The sequence below is a fragment of the Aquarana catesbeiana genome, linkage group LG09 (assembly GCF_042186555.1).
Source record: "Aquarana catesbeiana isolate 2022-GZ linkage group LG09, ASM4218655v1, whole genome shotgun sequence".
NCBI classification, from domain to species: Eukaryota; Metazoa; Chordata; class Amphibia; order Anura; family Ranidae; genus Aquarana; species Aquarana catesbeiana.
In genome coordinates this window covers 288461587-288476919 of record NC_133332.1, presented here as the reverse complement: position 1 = coordinate 288476919, position 15333 = coordinate 288461587, and the positions used below count along the sequence as shown (strand labels likewise).

The 15333-nt window shown below is 40.4% G+C and overlaps 1 protein-coding gene across 7 annotated transcripts in view; it reads right to left on the bottom strand.

Moving 5' to 3' along the window:
* DENND1A (DENN domain containing 1A) overlaps nucleotides 1-15333 on the bottom strand; it is a 1561519-nt gene that overhangs the window by 285421 nt on the left and 1260765 nt on the right. For all 7 annotated transcript variants that reach the window (XM_073600378.1, XM_073600371.1, XM_073600373.1 and 4 more), the window contains 3 exons: nucleotides 12634-12674; nucleotides 7306-7377; nucleotides 5120-5176 (listed from right to left, as the gene is read on the bottom strand). In XM_073600378.1, coding sequence (XP_073456479.1) covers nucleotides 5120-5176; nucleotides 7306-7377; nucleotides 12634-12674 — 170 coding nt within the window. The remainder of the gene's footprint in view (nucleotides 1-5119; nucleotides 5177-7305; nucleotides 7378-12633; nucleotides 12675-15333) is intronic.

The following is a 15333-nucleotide window of genomic DNA, read 5'->3' as shown; positions in this document are numbered from 1 at the left end:
CTCCTGCTCAGCTTGGGTTGGGGGTATTTCCCCTTCTTCCAGAGGTGGGGGGTCTCTGGTCTCCTCGGATGAGGGGTGTCCTCCAAGTCTTTTCTCCCCTATGTAAAACAAAAATGGTATAATTAGCACACCGATATTTGATGGCCGAAATATAAAGATGAAACATTGCTTGGAAGTGGGGTACAATTGTCTATTTGGGCAGAGTTCCAAGATGTATCATTTTTATTGTCCTTTGTCAAGCTTCAATACTTTACCTGTCTTGTACAAGCTTCACAGATGGAGACACCCCTATAGTATACACTGGAGCACCTTTGTGGGCCCCCTAATAAAAAGGGTGTTCTTGTGTCCCACACTAGTGCTCCAGCGACCAGATGTGAAAACAGCTGCTGAGTGTCCTCTCCTTACACAGAATCTAGTTTGCATTTCATTCTAGTAACAAACCCATCTACACAACCAAATATTTTTCATACAAGTAGGCCCTAAAAAATGTTGGAAAATGCATATGGCCTAAACAATGGTGTTTTAGAGGCCGAAAGAAAAATGTTTGATACGAACGAATAATGGGCCCATGAACATTAAAGTTGCCATTTTAAACTGTACAACACTTAAGAAAAGCATTTGGAGCAGCACAAACGTAATAAAGACAAAAAAAATAGGAACACAGCAGAACTACTTACTTTTTTGCAGCACTCTCCGGATCTTTCGGTACTGCTCGGGCTCTCTTAATTTCAGGTCCGACCACCGCTTCCTGAGCTGATCTTTCGATCGACGTACCCCGAAATTACGGTGCAGACTCTTGACCACTTTCGCAATGATCTTGGCCTTTCTGATATTAGGGTTGGGGTAAGGCCCCAACTTTCCGTCATAGTCGGCCTTCTTCAGGATGTCGACCATCTCCAACATCTCCCCAAAGGACATATTTGTGGCCTTAAATCTTCTCCTTCTGGATCGGGACGTTTCCGGATACGGGCTTTCCTCCTCCTCGTTGCTATAATTAGCACGCACCTGCTCTGACTCCGCCATGTGCTCTTCACCCACTGCACTGAATGAAAAGGGGCGGGGAATAGACTAGAAAGAACGTCAGGGGCGGGCGGAGTTACAAACATGCACAGTGTGTATAAAGCGTAACACGCGTGCGTATTACGTACGATCTGTGAGCGAAGGAAGGAGCATTGGAGGCGCCGATCGTAATAACGAAGGTAAGAGAAAAACTTGGGCCTATACTGCTTCTAGATTGAGGCCTATATTGTAACAAGATTAGGAGAGTTTTAGCTGACATTAGGGTTTGTCTTGTGTTGTGTCTTGCAGTGAAAATGGATATCTTGAATGATACAGACTTCATGGCAATATTCATTGACATGTTCAAGGAGCTGCCTTGTCTGTGGGAGATCAACCACCCACATTATAGAAACCAAACAAAGAGGAAGGCAGCGCTGGATCAATTGTTGGAAATTGTGAAGCAGGTGATCCCCACGGCAGACATCACATATTTGAAGATCCTAATTGGTGGCCTGAGGAGCACATATGTAAGGGAGCGCAAGAAAGTCCAGGATTCGCAGAGATCCGGAACAGCAGATGACATCTATGTCCCCAGGATGTGGTACTATGACAGGCTGCATTTTCTGGCAGGTCAGACTGAACCCGGGTCATCACTCTCCAGTCTTCCTTCCACGCTTCCTTCCCCTCCAGCTGAGGCTTCTGACGCCCAACCTGGGCCTTCCAGGCAGCAACATGTGGAGGAGCCCAGATTGAGCCAGGTATAGCATTCCGCTAAATAGTTCAGGTTGTCCAATCAATGATGTTAACTAGATGTTAGTTTGGAGTACTAATTTATGATTGTGGTTGATGATGCAAAACATTAAACCATGTCCCTTTTTCATACACAGGGAAGTCTCAGCCAGGAGGTGGCCGGGCCGAGCAGGCTGGCTGATATGCCGGTCCCTCCCCTACACCCGCAAAGAGAAAGTGGCAGGAGGAGGAGTACCCTAGAGGAGGCTGCCATAGGCCTCTTTTGGAAGGCTACAGAGGCCCTGGGAGCACTACACACTGTGGAGGAGGACTTTGCTGCCATCATTGCCTGTAAAATGCAGCGGATGGAGGAGGGGCAACAACTCATGTGTGAGTCATTAATGTTGGAGGCTCTCAATAAGGTGTTGAGGGCCCAACTAACATCTGATAACCACCTTTGTGACCTCACACATGGTCCTCCTCCTCCTCCTCCAGGTCCTCCTCCTCCTTCTCCTCCAGATCCTACTAGTCCTCCTCCTCCTCCAGGTCCTACTCCTCCTCCTGCCACATCTCCAACAGCAGAGCCACAGCCAGGAAGGAAGCGTGGAAGGAAGACCAGAAAGTGAGGACACTGGATCCAGTTTGGTCTGGCAAAAGATGCAGCCTCTTGTGGTACCACAGCCTGGGGACACAGATGTCATCTGCTGCTTTCCGGATCTCTGGGACTTCTGGACCAGACTGCACTTCCTTACATATGGACTCCTCAGGCCACCAATTTTGATGTTCAAGAATTGATGTCTGCCCTGGGGGTCCAAGGCTTCGCTAATTTCTCCTGTTTCTCCAGCGTTGCCTCCCTCTTTGTTTGGTTCTGAGCCCTTAAAGGAATTTTGGTTTAAATTATACTTGCCTATGTGTGTTTTACTTCAAAAAGGACAGTTTGTTTGTGAGGATTCAGGTACATTTCAAAAATACAATGTGAAATTAACAAGGGACACCAACACCAAGCAATCTCCTTGAGATTAAATAATAAAAGATATCAATGGTGTTGTGGTAACTTGACACACAAAACACACACAAAAATATTATGGAGTAAAACTAAAAATAAAATTAAACAAAGATCAGCCTTTGAAAAAATACAAACATAAAATCCAAAAAAAAACTGGCTTTAAAAAAAACAAAAACAAAAAAAAAATGTCAGATGTGACAAATCAAAATATATTAAGGGAATCCCGCTAAATAATAAAGAAAGAAGTTTGTGAGAAGTGTGTGTGAATATGAGCAGCAAAACTACTTCATTCTTCTCACATTATAAAGAAGAAGAGAGTGCGCTGTATTAAACCATTTTTAACATTGCAACGTGACGAAAGTGCTGTATCCATTGCGAACGCTAAGTTTACCAGACCGAGCTGTTCCGTGTCGGAATTTCTTCTGAGCATTGGTGGCACTTTGTGCGTTGGAACAGGCCACACACGGTCGGAATTGACGTGATCGGATTTTGTTGTCGGAAAATTTTATACCCTGCTCTCAAACTTTGTGTGTCGGAAAATCCGATGGAAAATGTCCGATGGAGCCCACACACGGTCGGAATTTCCGACAACACGCTCCGATCGGACATTTTCCATCGGAAAATCCGACCGTGTGTACGAGGCATTAGAATGATAAGGATGTGGTACTCCCTTCCACAATCGGTGGTTTCAGCGGGAAGTGTCATTAATTTCAAAAAAGTTTACATGAACATCCTATTGAACATAATATACAGAGATATGTGAAGGGGTACAGACAAACACACACACACACCCCTACACAGGTTGAATTTGATGGACTGGAGTCTTTATTTGACCGTACCAACAATGAAACTATAGGTCTAAAGCTCAGCTTTAACATTCCTTATTCAATGTTTGCTTAACAATGAATTCTGCACATTTACATAAAGGGTGGATTTGTACCACTTTAGAAATACATAGTTTCTACGGGCACCATCCCTAAATTTGATTATAAACTATACAGTGAAGTGCATGTAAAGAGCAGTACTTTAAATGTATCTCAAAGACAGGTAAAGATTAATAAATTATTTTATTACAAATCTAAAAGAAACAATTTCAAGAAACACTGACAGTGCCTGTGTAGGAGAAACATATTGTGTGGTGCCAGATACGTGACGCCATTACACCCGCGGAGGCCTGGCTTTGCAGGACTAGGATTTTATATTGTTTTTCATTTCTATCGCTCTAAGTGCATTTTTAATAAAAGGGGATGGTTTTCAACTGTCAGATACTGCACTATGGGAGTTGTCCTTATTTTATTTATATCTCCTTGTGAGCCACACTCCAGGTATTCCCTGTAGCCACTGATGTGGTAGTCCGAGTTGCCACAGGGTGATTTGAGTGCTTGCTGATCTCTGTGTGGGATCGTAATCTTCGGTAAGGAGAGTGTCACCCAATCTGGTGGTGATTTGGAGTACTTTGCCGTTTGCTGTGTTTGCACTATTCTCCCATCTGGATACCAGCATGTCATCTTTGTAGATTTTACTAGCTGCTACAGATTTTTATTAATTGTTAAAGGTGCATTCACCACAGATTTTTCCAGTTGGGGGCCAATTTTGCACATTGTACATGAACTGTGGACACTTTGATTTCAATTTTAATTATTTATTTATTGCACAAATTTCTTGTGGACACTGTTTTTATTTATTCATTGCACATTGTGGACATTGTTGAAATGTTTAATATCTTTCATTGTTGTATATAAAATTTTGGACACTCTTAGTGGTTATGCATGAAATATTTCATTTCTATATTAGAAGTTTTGCACACATTTTTTATGGCTATGCATAAACTTTGGTGATTTTTTGTATGTACTAATTTTCTTACTTTGCACACTGATTTGCAGGTTACTTAAAGGGTACTAGTTTTTTTGTTGCATCATGTGTTCAAGTGTTTTAGGTGCTGCAGCTTTTTTTGGTTTTTGGTATTTATAATACTAAGTATTTTTTCACAATTCATTTAAACCATAGAGAGAAAAGACTTCCAGACTGATATACACATTGCATTCCGCTTAGAAACAACGTGATTCATGTATATATGTGGGGGATCTGGTGTTAGGACACTGTAGTGTTTTTCTGCAAAGGTGAAAAAATAACCTTTAAAAGCATGTAAACATAAATAACATAATGGTTCAGTTTGTACAAGTCCTGTGTACTATGTTGAAGAGAGAAAAATTAATAGTTAAATATATCTAATACACTATCTATTAGTACTGGGGGATGTGTACACAATAATGGAGTCAGATGTATCTTTAATAAGTTATCTTCCTAAAACAAATATTGTACAAGTTCTTAATAAAATAAATATGGTGGATGTCCCGTGTTTGTATGTGGCAAAAGAAGCAATACCTTCTGTTTTAGGCGGTTTTTCACTTCTTTAATTCCCATCCTGGCATGATCTTTAGCCTGTATAACAGAAACATGGAATTCAAATTTTAAAATACCATGAAACAAATAATACATATATTTATAAAGCTGAGTTTTTTAAAGCTCAATGGAAATAAAGTAAATGTGCTTTATTACCATTTAAAATGACAAATACTATCGATTATACATCCGTAATCTAACAAAACCAGATGCCCCCTTTGTATCCAGATAATGTAGATTTGGATGGAGAGGTTTAGCTGATAAACCCAGCAGTTCCCAGAGCTGAACACTTCTAAGTTAATTAAAAGCAAAAAAAAAAAAAAACACAGTTAATTGGAGATCATCATCTCCCATTGCTCTCCATCCTGAATTTTCCTTCGACAAAGGAGTCAGGGACCAGGAGAGTGCAACTCTTTATTGTTATGACACGCAAATCAACTGGCATATTAAATCTAAAAACCATCTTTACTAACCTAATTCTTTTGTCATGTGACAAGCCAGGTTTTGAGTCTTCTGTTCTGTCCTTTTTCTGGGAGGGTACTTTATTGGGTGATGTGGACACTTTCCCTTGGCTGTCCAGCAGTAAAGTCCTCCCGGACTCCAGAAGACTGATAATGTCATGAAGAGGGGACCAGTCAGGAATGCTGGGCCAGAGAGGGACTTAGGTGAGCAAAATCGGGATTGGGAGGGAGGTTTAAATTTGCTCAGAGATGGCTTTAAAAAAAAAGCATGAAAGCTGGCTGTTTTTTTAGAACATGCTTGGTATTGGTTTCATTAAACAATAACATGGTTGATTGTTATGACATGTTATTTTTGAGGAATCCTGCTGAAACCTTACTCTTTCCCTCCCTAATTGCTCTGGTACCCGCTCGGAGCCATATGTGCTGTATGCAATGCTGAGGTATGTCCCACACAAAAAATGAGGTAATGTTGTTATAACATAATGTACATTTATAAATTTTGTGAATCTTATATATTCAAATTTTTTTTAGAAGGTTACTGTACTATACTCATGAGTCCTGATGAAGTTTAAACTTCGGTGAAATGCGTTAACACAAGAGGATTTCTCTTTATTGGATGTATCAAGCAAGAGCAATATTATTGTTCCATGTACAGTTAATTAGTCAAGCACCATAAATCAATGTTTTTTATAAAGTTTTCTTTCCTTTTATAGATCAAGTATAATTAGATATTTTATCTCAAGACTCCTTGCTTGGCCTTTACAGTTCGACTTTTATTCTTTACTCTTTGGTTTTTGTAATACAGAGTTCAGAGATCTATAGTTTGTAAGGTAGAGAACTCTACCTTACAAACTACTGAACTCTGTGTTAAAAATTACTGAACTCTGCCTTACACAATACTGAACTTCATACTTCCAATAGCTCTCAGGAGATTATAGGCAGCTGCCAACCAGCATCCTTCCTATATCTTTCTCTTACACATATGCACTGTGGCCTCAGCTAAACACACAGAAGGGTGGCAACCCAGGGTCCCACAAAGCTGTGTGGGCGCCCCACCTGTCCTTAGCAACCAATTACATCATTGTTTGACAAGACGTGGGCAGGCAGCCTCCACAGCATAGAGTCTTAGAGGAGGTTACATGAAAGTTTACAAGGTAGCAGAACAGCAGCGAGGTAAAAAAAAAAAAAAAAAAGGCTTGAGCCGGCAGTGAAGAATGTTTCCTGTATCTGCCTGCCTTAGATGGGGCAGTTCTTTGCACCCCTGAGGACTCTTTGCAGCACCCTGGTTGAGAATCGTTGCTATATTTTTTAACTAGCTTTCAAAAGTATGTTTTTAAAAGGGCTAAATGAAAAAGAGAGCATGTACTCTACTTTCAAATGGTAAAACATTTTGAAAACAAATTACACAAGTTACACAAAATATGCTGTTCGCCAATAAACTGAACATCAAGCTCTTTTTATTTCATTAACATATTAATTTCCAAGCATTAATAAGAATTTACAAGCTCTTTATTTTGAACCAACATGTGATGCTTTTTTTTTTCAGCAGAGACCTTTGCGTATGCTAAATTATTAATGGGATCAATGGAATCAACAGTGTCCAATCAAGAGATTAATAATGCTGCTCGGCAGTACTTCATCTGCCTTTTAATACTGCTGACCTTGTATCCATGCAAATATTGCCTATACTGAAATAGAGATACTTACAAACTTGTAGACTGTTTTCATAGCTGGATTAGCTCTGGTCTTCATTGTGTTAATAAAGGCTCCACTTCCTTTCTGCAAAAAATAATGATGAGACGTGAGACAGACTCTTCCATCATATATATATATATATATATATATATATATATATATATATATATATATAAATACATACAGTGGGGATGGAAAGTATTCAGACCCCCTTAAATTTTTCTCTCTTTGTTATATTGCAGCCATTTGCTAAAATCATCGAGTTCATTTTTTTCCTCATTAATGTACACACAGCACCCCATATTGACAGAAAAACACAGAATTGTTGACATTTTTGAAGATTTATTAAAAAGAAAAACTGAAATATCACATGGTCCTAAGTATTCAGACCCTTTGCTCAGTATTTAGTAGAATCACGATTTTGATCTAATACAGCCATGAGTCTTTTTGGGAAAGATGCAACAAGTTTTTCACACCTGGATTTGGGGATCCTCTGCTATTCCTCCTTGCAGATCCTCTCCAGTTCTGTCAGGTTGGATGGTAAACGTTGGTGGACAGCCATTTTTAGGTCTCTCCAGAGATGCTCAATTGGGTTTAAGTCAGGGCTCTGGCTGGGCCATTCAAGAACAGTCACGGAGTTGTTGTGAAGCCACTCCTTTGTTATTTTAGCTGTGTGCTTAGGGTCATTGTCTTGTTGGAAGGTTAACCTTCGGCCCAGTCTCAGGTCCTGAGCACTCTGGAGAAGGTTTTCGTCCAGCATATCCCTGTACTTGGCCATATTCATCTTTCCCTCAATTGCAACCAGTCATCCTGTCCCTGCAGCTGAAAAACACCCCCACAGCATAATGCTGCCACCACCATGCTTCACTGTTGGGACTGTATTGGACAGGTGATGAGCAGTGCCTGGTTTTCTCCACACATACCACTTAGAATTAAAGCCAAAAAGTTATGGATATCTTTGTAAATTATTGTTAGTACTTTGAATTTTATTTGTTGGGTGAGTGGAAGCTAGTGGAGGGATTGGCAGAGAGGGGTGGAGGACACTGAATGGTTGGTAAGATGGATGAGTCTTGCAGCGGCATTCATTATGGACTGAAGGGGGGATAGTCTATGTAAAAGTAAACCAATGAGGAGGGAGTTGCAGTAGTCGAGGCGAGAGATAACCAGGGAGTGAATTAGAAGCTTGGTGGTGTCATTAGTTAAAAAGGGGCATATTCTGGAAATGTTTCGGAGGCTAAGGCGGCATGATTTGGACAGGGATTGTATGTGGGCCTGAAAGGACAGTTCAGAGTCTAAGGTTACCCCTAGCACCCTGGCATGTGGGGACGGACTGATAGATGTGCCATTGATCTTGACAGAGAAGTCAGGGGAAGGGGCACGTGGGGGAGGAAATATTAAGAGCTCAGTAATAGATTTAGTTTGAGGAAGTGGTTTGACATCCAGGCTGATATGTCTGTTAGTAAATCAGTGATGTGTGAGGGGATTAATGGGGTGAGCTGAGGGGCAGAGAGATAGATTTGGGTGTCATCAGCATATAAATGGTAGTGAAAGCCATGGGAGGCTATCAGCTGACCCAGGGAGGACGTGTAGATCGAGAATAGTAGAGGTCCAAGGACAGAACCTTGGGGGACCCCAACGCTAAGAGGAGTTGGTGAAGAGGGAGTGGAGTCGTGGCACTGAAGGTGCGATGAGATAGGTAAGATTTGAACCAACGGAGAGTGCAGCCAAGGAGACCAAGCAAATTGAGTTTTTTGAGGAGGAGGGAGGTGGTCAACTGTATCAAAGGCAGCGGAAAGGTCAAAGAGTAAGAGAACGGAATAATGTTAGTAATGTTAGTAAGTCGTTTGTGAGTTTTAGGAGGGCAGTTTCTGTGGAGTGCTGTGGGCAAAATCCAGACTGAAGGGGATCGAGAAGGTTATTCTCAATGAGGTGGTCGCTCAGTCGGTTGTAGACTAAACGTTCAAGGAGTCTGGAGGCAAAAGGGAGTAAAGAGATGGGTCTTAGGTTGTTAAGATTGGTGGGGTCTGAGGCCTTTTTTGGTATGGGAGTGACTAGCGCATATTTTAGTGGGTTGGGGAAGATGCTAGTAGAGAGTGAGAGGTTGAAGATATGAGTTAAGGAGTGTAGGATTGAGTCAGATGTTGACTGTAGTATTTGAGAAGGAACAGGGTCCAGGGGGCAGGAGGTTAGGTGGGCATTAGAAAAAAGTTTAGTGACTTCCTCTATAGTATGACTTCCTCTATGCTTAGCTTAGTATCATCTGCAAATACAGAGATTGAGCTGTTTATCCCATCCTCCAGGTCATTTATGAATAAATTAAATAGGATTAGTTCCAGGACAGAACCCTGGGTGACCCCACTTTGCACCCGGACCATTCCGAGTACTCTCCATTTATCACCACCCTCTGAACTTGCCCCTGTAGCCAGTTTTCAATGCATGTACTCACCCTATGGTCCATGCCAACGGACCTCAATTTGAACAGCAAATGTTTATGGGGTAACTATATCAAATGCTTTTGCAAAATCCAGATACACCACGTCTACAGACCTCCCTTTATCTAGATGGCAACTCACCTCCTCATAGAAGGTTAATAGATTGGTTTGGCAAGAACAATTCTTCATGAATCCATGCAGAATACTGCTAATGATACCGTTGTCATAAAATACTAAAATCTTGTATATAGTCCCTTATCATCCCCTCCAAGAGCTTGCATACAAATGATGTTAGGCTAACTGGTCTGTAAATCCCAGGGATGCATCTTGGCCCTTTTTAAATATTGGTGCTACATTGGCTTTTCTCTAATCAGCTGGTACCATTCCAGTCAGTAGACTGTTCATAAAAATTAGGAACAATGGTCTGGCAATTACTTGACTGAGTTCCTTAAGGACCCTCGGGTGCAAGCCACCTGGTCCCGGTGACTTAATAATGTTAAGTTTTTCAAGTCTATTTCTAATTCTATCCTCTGTTAGCAATGAGGGTGCTTCCTGTGACATGCCAAGAGGATAAACATAGCAGTTTTGGTTACTGAAGCCCCCTGATTCCCTCGTGAAGACTGAGGAGAAGAATAAATTCAATACCTTTGCCATCTCTCCATCCTTAGTAACCAGATTCCCTTCATCGTTCTTTATGGGACCAATATGATCTGACCTCCCTTTCTTAATATTTATGTACCTAAATCATTTTTTGGGATTCTTTTTTACTCTTCTCTGCTACGTGCCTTACATGTTCTATCTTAGCCGCCCTGATTGCACCCTTACATTTCTTGTTGCATTATTTGTAAAGTTGGAATGCTGATGATGATCCCTCAGCCTTGTATTTTTTAAAGGCCTTCTCCTTTGCTTTTATATGCATTTTTACGTTGGAGTTAAGCCACCCAGGACTTTTATTAGCTCTTTTAAATGTATTTCCCATTGGGATGCACTGGCTAATGCCCTTATTTAATATGCTTTTAAAGCATACTCATTTTTCCTCCGTGTTATTTGTTCCTAAGATTTTATACCAATTATTATCTTCTAGCAAGAATCATAGTTTAGTAAGTTGGCTGTTTTGAAATTCAGTGTCTTTGTATTCCCCTTATGTTTCCTATTTGTGTGATTTATACAAAAACAAATTGACCTGTGATCGCTGTTTCCTAAATTGCCCAGTATTTCCACATCCGTGATCAGGTCTGTATTGTTGGTAATCAGTAGGTCTAGTAATGTTTTGTTTCTAGTTGGTGCATTTACCATCAAGTCTCATTTCCTTTTTTAAAAAAAAAAAGAACAAACATATTATACTTACCTGGCCTGTGTAGTGGTTTTGCACAGGGCTACCTGGATCCTTCTCATCGGCTCTCATGGCCCCACCCTCCTGTCGAGTGCTCCCACAGCAAGCAACTTGCTTTAGGGGCACCCAAGATGAGCTGCAGCTCCTTGTGTCCATTCAGACATGGAGCTGCCGTTGGGCCCTGCCCCCTCTCTCTCCTGATTGGCTAACTGACTTTAATCGACAGCCAAGACAGCCAATGGCGCTGTTGATGTGTCTCAGCCAATAAGGAGGGAGAGTCCCAGATGACTGAGGGACTAGTGGACATCGCTGGACAGAGATGGGGTTTCGGTAAGTATTAGGGGGTGGGGGGCGTCCCCCTGTCAGAACACAACAGCTCAGTGGGGGAGATCGCTGAACTAACCTCGCATGGTTAGTACAGAGGCTCTGACCGGAGCGAACAGATTTTTGTCATTCTACTCTGTGGTAATAGTGTGTACCTGGTGTTAGGATTTTTTTTTTTTTGAGTTTTTACCTTGTTTATTTTGTGAAACACTGTACAGCACCTGTAAATGGACTTGTAAACAGCATCAATAAACACTGCATTGTTTGTCACTACATTACTGGACTAATATTTGTGCCTGAAAGTGTGCTCACCTACAGCAGGTCCTCCTTTTGCCGCCAAAACAGCCCTGACTTGTTTAAGGCATGGACGCCACTAGACATTTGAAGATATGCTGTGGTATCTGGCACCAAGTCATCATTAGCAGATTTTTTAAGTAAGTTGCAAGGTGGTGTATCCATGGATCAGACATGTTTTTCCAGCACATCCCACAGATACTCAATTGGATTGAGCTCTGGAGAACTTAGAGGCCACAAGTCAACACCTCAAACATGTTGTTATGTTCCTCAAACCATTCTTGAATCAGTTTTGCAGTATGGCAAGAAGCATTATCCTCTTGAAAGAGGCTACTGCTATCAGGGAATACCGTTTCCATGAAGGAATGTACTTGGTCAGCAACAATGTTTAGATAGATGGTATGTATCAAGTAACATCCACACGAATGGCAGAACCCAAGGTTACCCATCAGAACGATGTTCATAGCATTATACTGCCTCTGCCGGCTTGCCTTCTTCCCATACTGCATACTGGTGCCATCTCTACCCCAGGTAAACGATACACAAGCACCTGGCCAACCATGTGATGTAAAAAAAAAAAAAAATGGTGATTAATCTGAGCAGACCACCTTCTTCCATTGCTCGGTGGTCCAGTTCTGATGCTAACATGCCCACTGAAGGCACTTTTGGCTGTGGACACTGGCCAGCTTGGGCAACCTGACTGGTCTGTGTCTATGCAGCCCCATACACAACAAATTGCAGTGCCCATTTTTTCTGCTTTAAACCTATTAACTTCATGGACAACATGTTTACTTGCTGCCTAATATTTCCTACCGACTTTCAGATGCAACTGTAACAAGATAATCAATGTTATTCACTTAACCTGTCAGTGGTCATATGATCAGGGTATACAGTATATAAAATAGAGATGCAGAATATACAAATAGGATAGTACTGAACAAAACGTAGCAATTTTACCTTTACTGTTGACAGCCACTGGTGGTACAGCTTGTCACTGCCTGAAAAAGAAGCAAAAAAAAAAGAAAATACTGAAAACAGTAAACATAATATGGTGACATGAAACACAAATAATATTTACATTAAATTTAAAAGATGGCTCTACACTCAGTTACCAGCTAAGCACACCAGGCATATAACTTGCCATCCCCATGATTGGAAATCTAGATGAATCTACAAAAAAAGAGACACCTCTCTCAAAATATCAAAGCCATGTTGCAGTAATTCCCATTCTCATTCATATGATCTTAATATGCTGCTCTTTTCTGGCCAGGGAGGAAAGGTAAGTTTTCCCCTGATTCTCTAAATGTACCTCTAATTAGGTTTAAACAGCAAAAGGAGACCCATGTCAGTACAAATGTGGTTTGAAAGTCCTGACAGCTTCAGTTTGGATAATTTGATTAACAAGGCGAAGAAAAGGGATACATTTAATATTTGTTTTTTAATTAAATCATTGAAAACAGAAACTCAGTTTTATGCTATAACCCACAGGGAGTAGCATTTTATCTGCCTGCACATAAATATGTAGGCACAGTGGATCCTAAAAGTTCCACAGTGGGCCTTTAGTATAAGAGTACTGCCAGGCCTGTCATAGCTGGTAAGGGAAGTGATAGAGTGGTTTTGTGAATTATACAAGGAAACAGTTCCAGTTTTATTAATGCCAGAAAATGTTTCTGCCTGGGTCAACCATAATCATCTAAATATTTATTCAAAAAAATATCCTTAGAATCTTTAGATCCTTCTTTGTTGGTTTCTTTAAATAATTATATAGATATATACCTCATGATGGACTGCTTTTATGTTGATTTACCTTTTCTGGGTCTCTCTGGATGCCGAAAATGAATAAGCCTTTTGTACTACTTTTGGCTATGACGAGTGACCTTCTACACTGTAATTGTAACTACCATTGGTAATATTGCCAGAATATAGACTACAGACTATAGATTATGTAGGCGAAATATCAAGTCCTGCATGCAGCCTTAAGAGGTTGTAAAGAGACCAAAAAAAGTCATCTAAAGTTTATATAGTTTAGTATGTCTTAACATAAGGTCTGTGTCTTAAGGTGGCATAGCCTCAAAAAAGTAAAAGATGTAGCCTGAGAATAACTTCACTAAATCAAGAAATATTCTGAATTAGGAAACAGAACACCAAACGATCAATAGGCTTTACACAAAACATGCATCAAGAAAAATATGCAGTTTGGCATCTTTCTCAAAATGCTTGCTGCCTGGCTGTGTCTGAGTTCAGTACTTTCCACATCACTAGCTTGAAACAAGCATGCAGAAAAAAATCCAAGGTCAGAAACTCTGATATTTACATTTATTCCAGGTTAAATCCTATAGATAAGAAAGTATTGAATCCATACAGCCAAGGTTATGTGATGTGTCCATTGTCATTAATATCTGTTAATTGTGTAAATGAGAAACTGAATGGGCTGGTATTTGACTGTGCAGTCTGTGGATTCAGTAGAGTATGTATGGTTTCTACCTTGCTGCCTTCATACTCATCTGTAGAAAAGCAACAACCCACGGAAGTCTTGTACACATAAAAAAAGATCATCTCAAAGAAGCTTGAGCTCTGGGTAGATTGTGTACTCCTAATAGTAAAAATTACACTTATATGAGAAATAGGCTGGAATTGAAGGGTGCTTCACATCCAATCTGCAGAATGATAGTGGCATACATCTGACATGTTTGTGCACTGAGCTGTCACCTTAGTGCAACCATCCAGGAAAAGTAACTTGGGATACTTATGTTCTCCTATGAAACAGGTAAGTCAAGGATTATCTGCACAAAACACTGAGAGATAATCCTCTACATCAATCTGTGACTGGAAAATAATGGAAATTATCTAAAGTCAATGAATAGCTTAGGTGTGAGAACCTTAACTAATGAGATCAGAAAAAAAAATAGATTTTTGTACTTATCAAAATATTTTTCTTGAAGGCCATTGAGAGACACAGGAATTTTGTATTTTTTGGACATTCAGGCTATACTGTCACCTACAAGAGGTTGAGACACTGGCAAACAAAAACCATTAAGCTAGCCCCTGTATAACCCTGCTTCCAACTTATTACTTCAACTTTGAGAGAAAGCATTATATATATATATAACTACAAAAACCATTGCATAAACCATGACTGCAGGAGACCTTTTTGTTGTTATACAGGAATTTAGCAGTTCTTGGACATTTGAGATATCTAAAATCAGTCTAAGGCACTGTGACGGGAGGGCCCATGGAACCCAGAATCCCTTGGAGAGGTTGGGAAACCTTTGTTTCAGCTCCCCATGCACCTCCTATGTTTAAGTCACCCTGTGTCCATTAGGGGCACAGAGTGAATGAGAAAAATTATGGACAGCTATTTGATGGACAATGAGAAGGTGGTTACTTAAATATAACAGCATTATTTATCCACAATATCTCTATATATTATATATATATATATATTTATATTTAAAGAGCTGATCACAGGCCTCTAGAACTGGGTAGTCTACTCCTACTATAAATTGTTGCCTACTAGGCTGAGGAGGGGTGAGATCACTGTTTGTATTGTTAATTGTAATTAGCTTCTGCTATTGTGAGAAGGTTTGCCGTGTTTATATTTATGATAATGTTGATTGTGTCTTCTGAACTAAAAAACGGCAAGTCTATCCTGGAAGG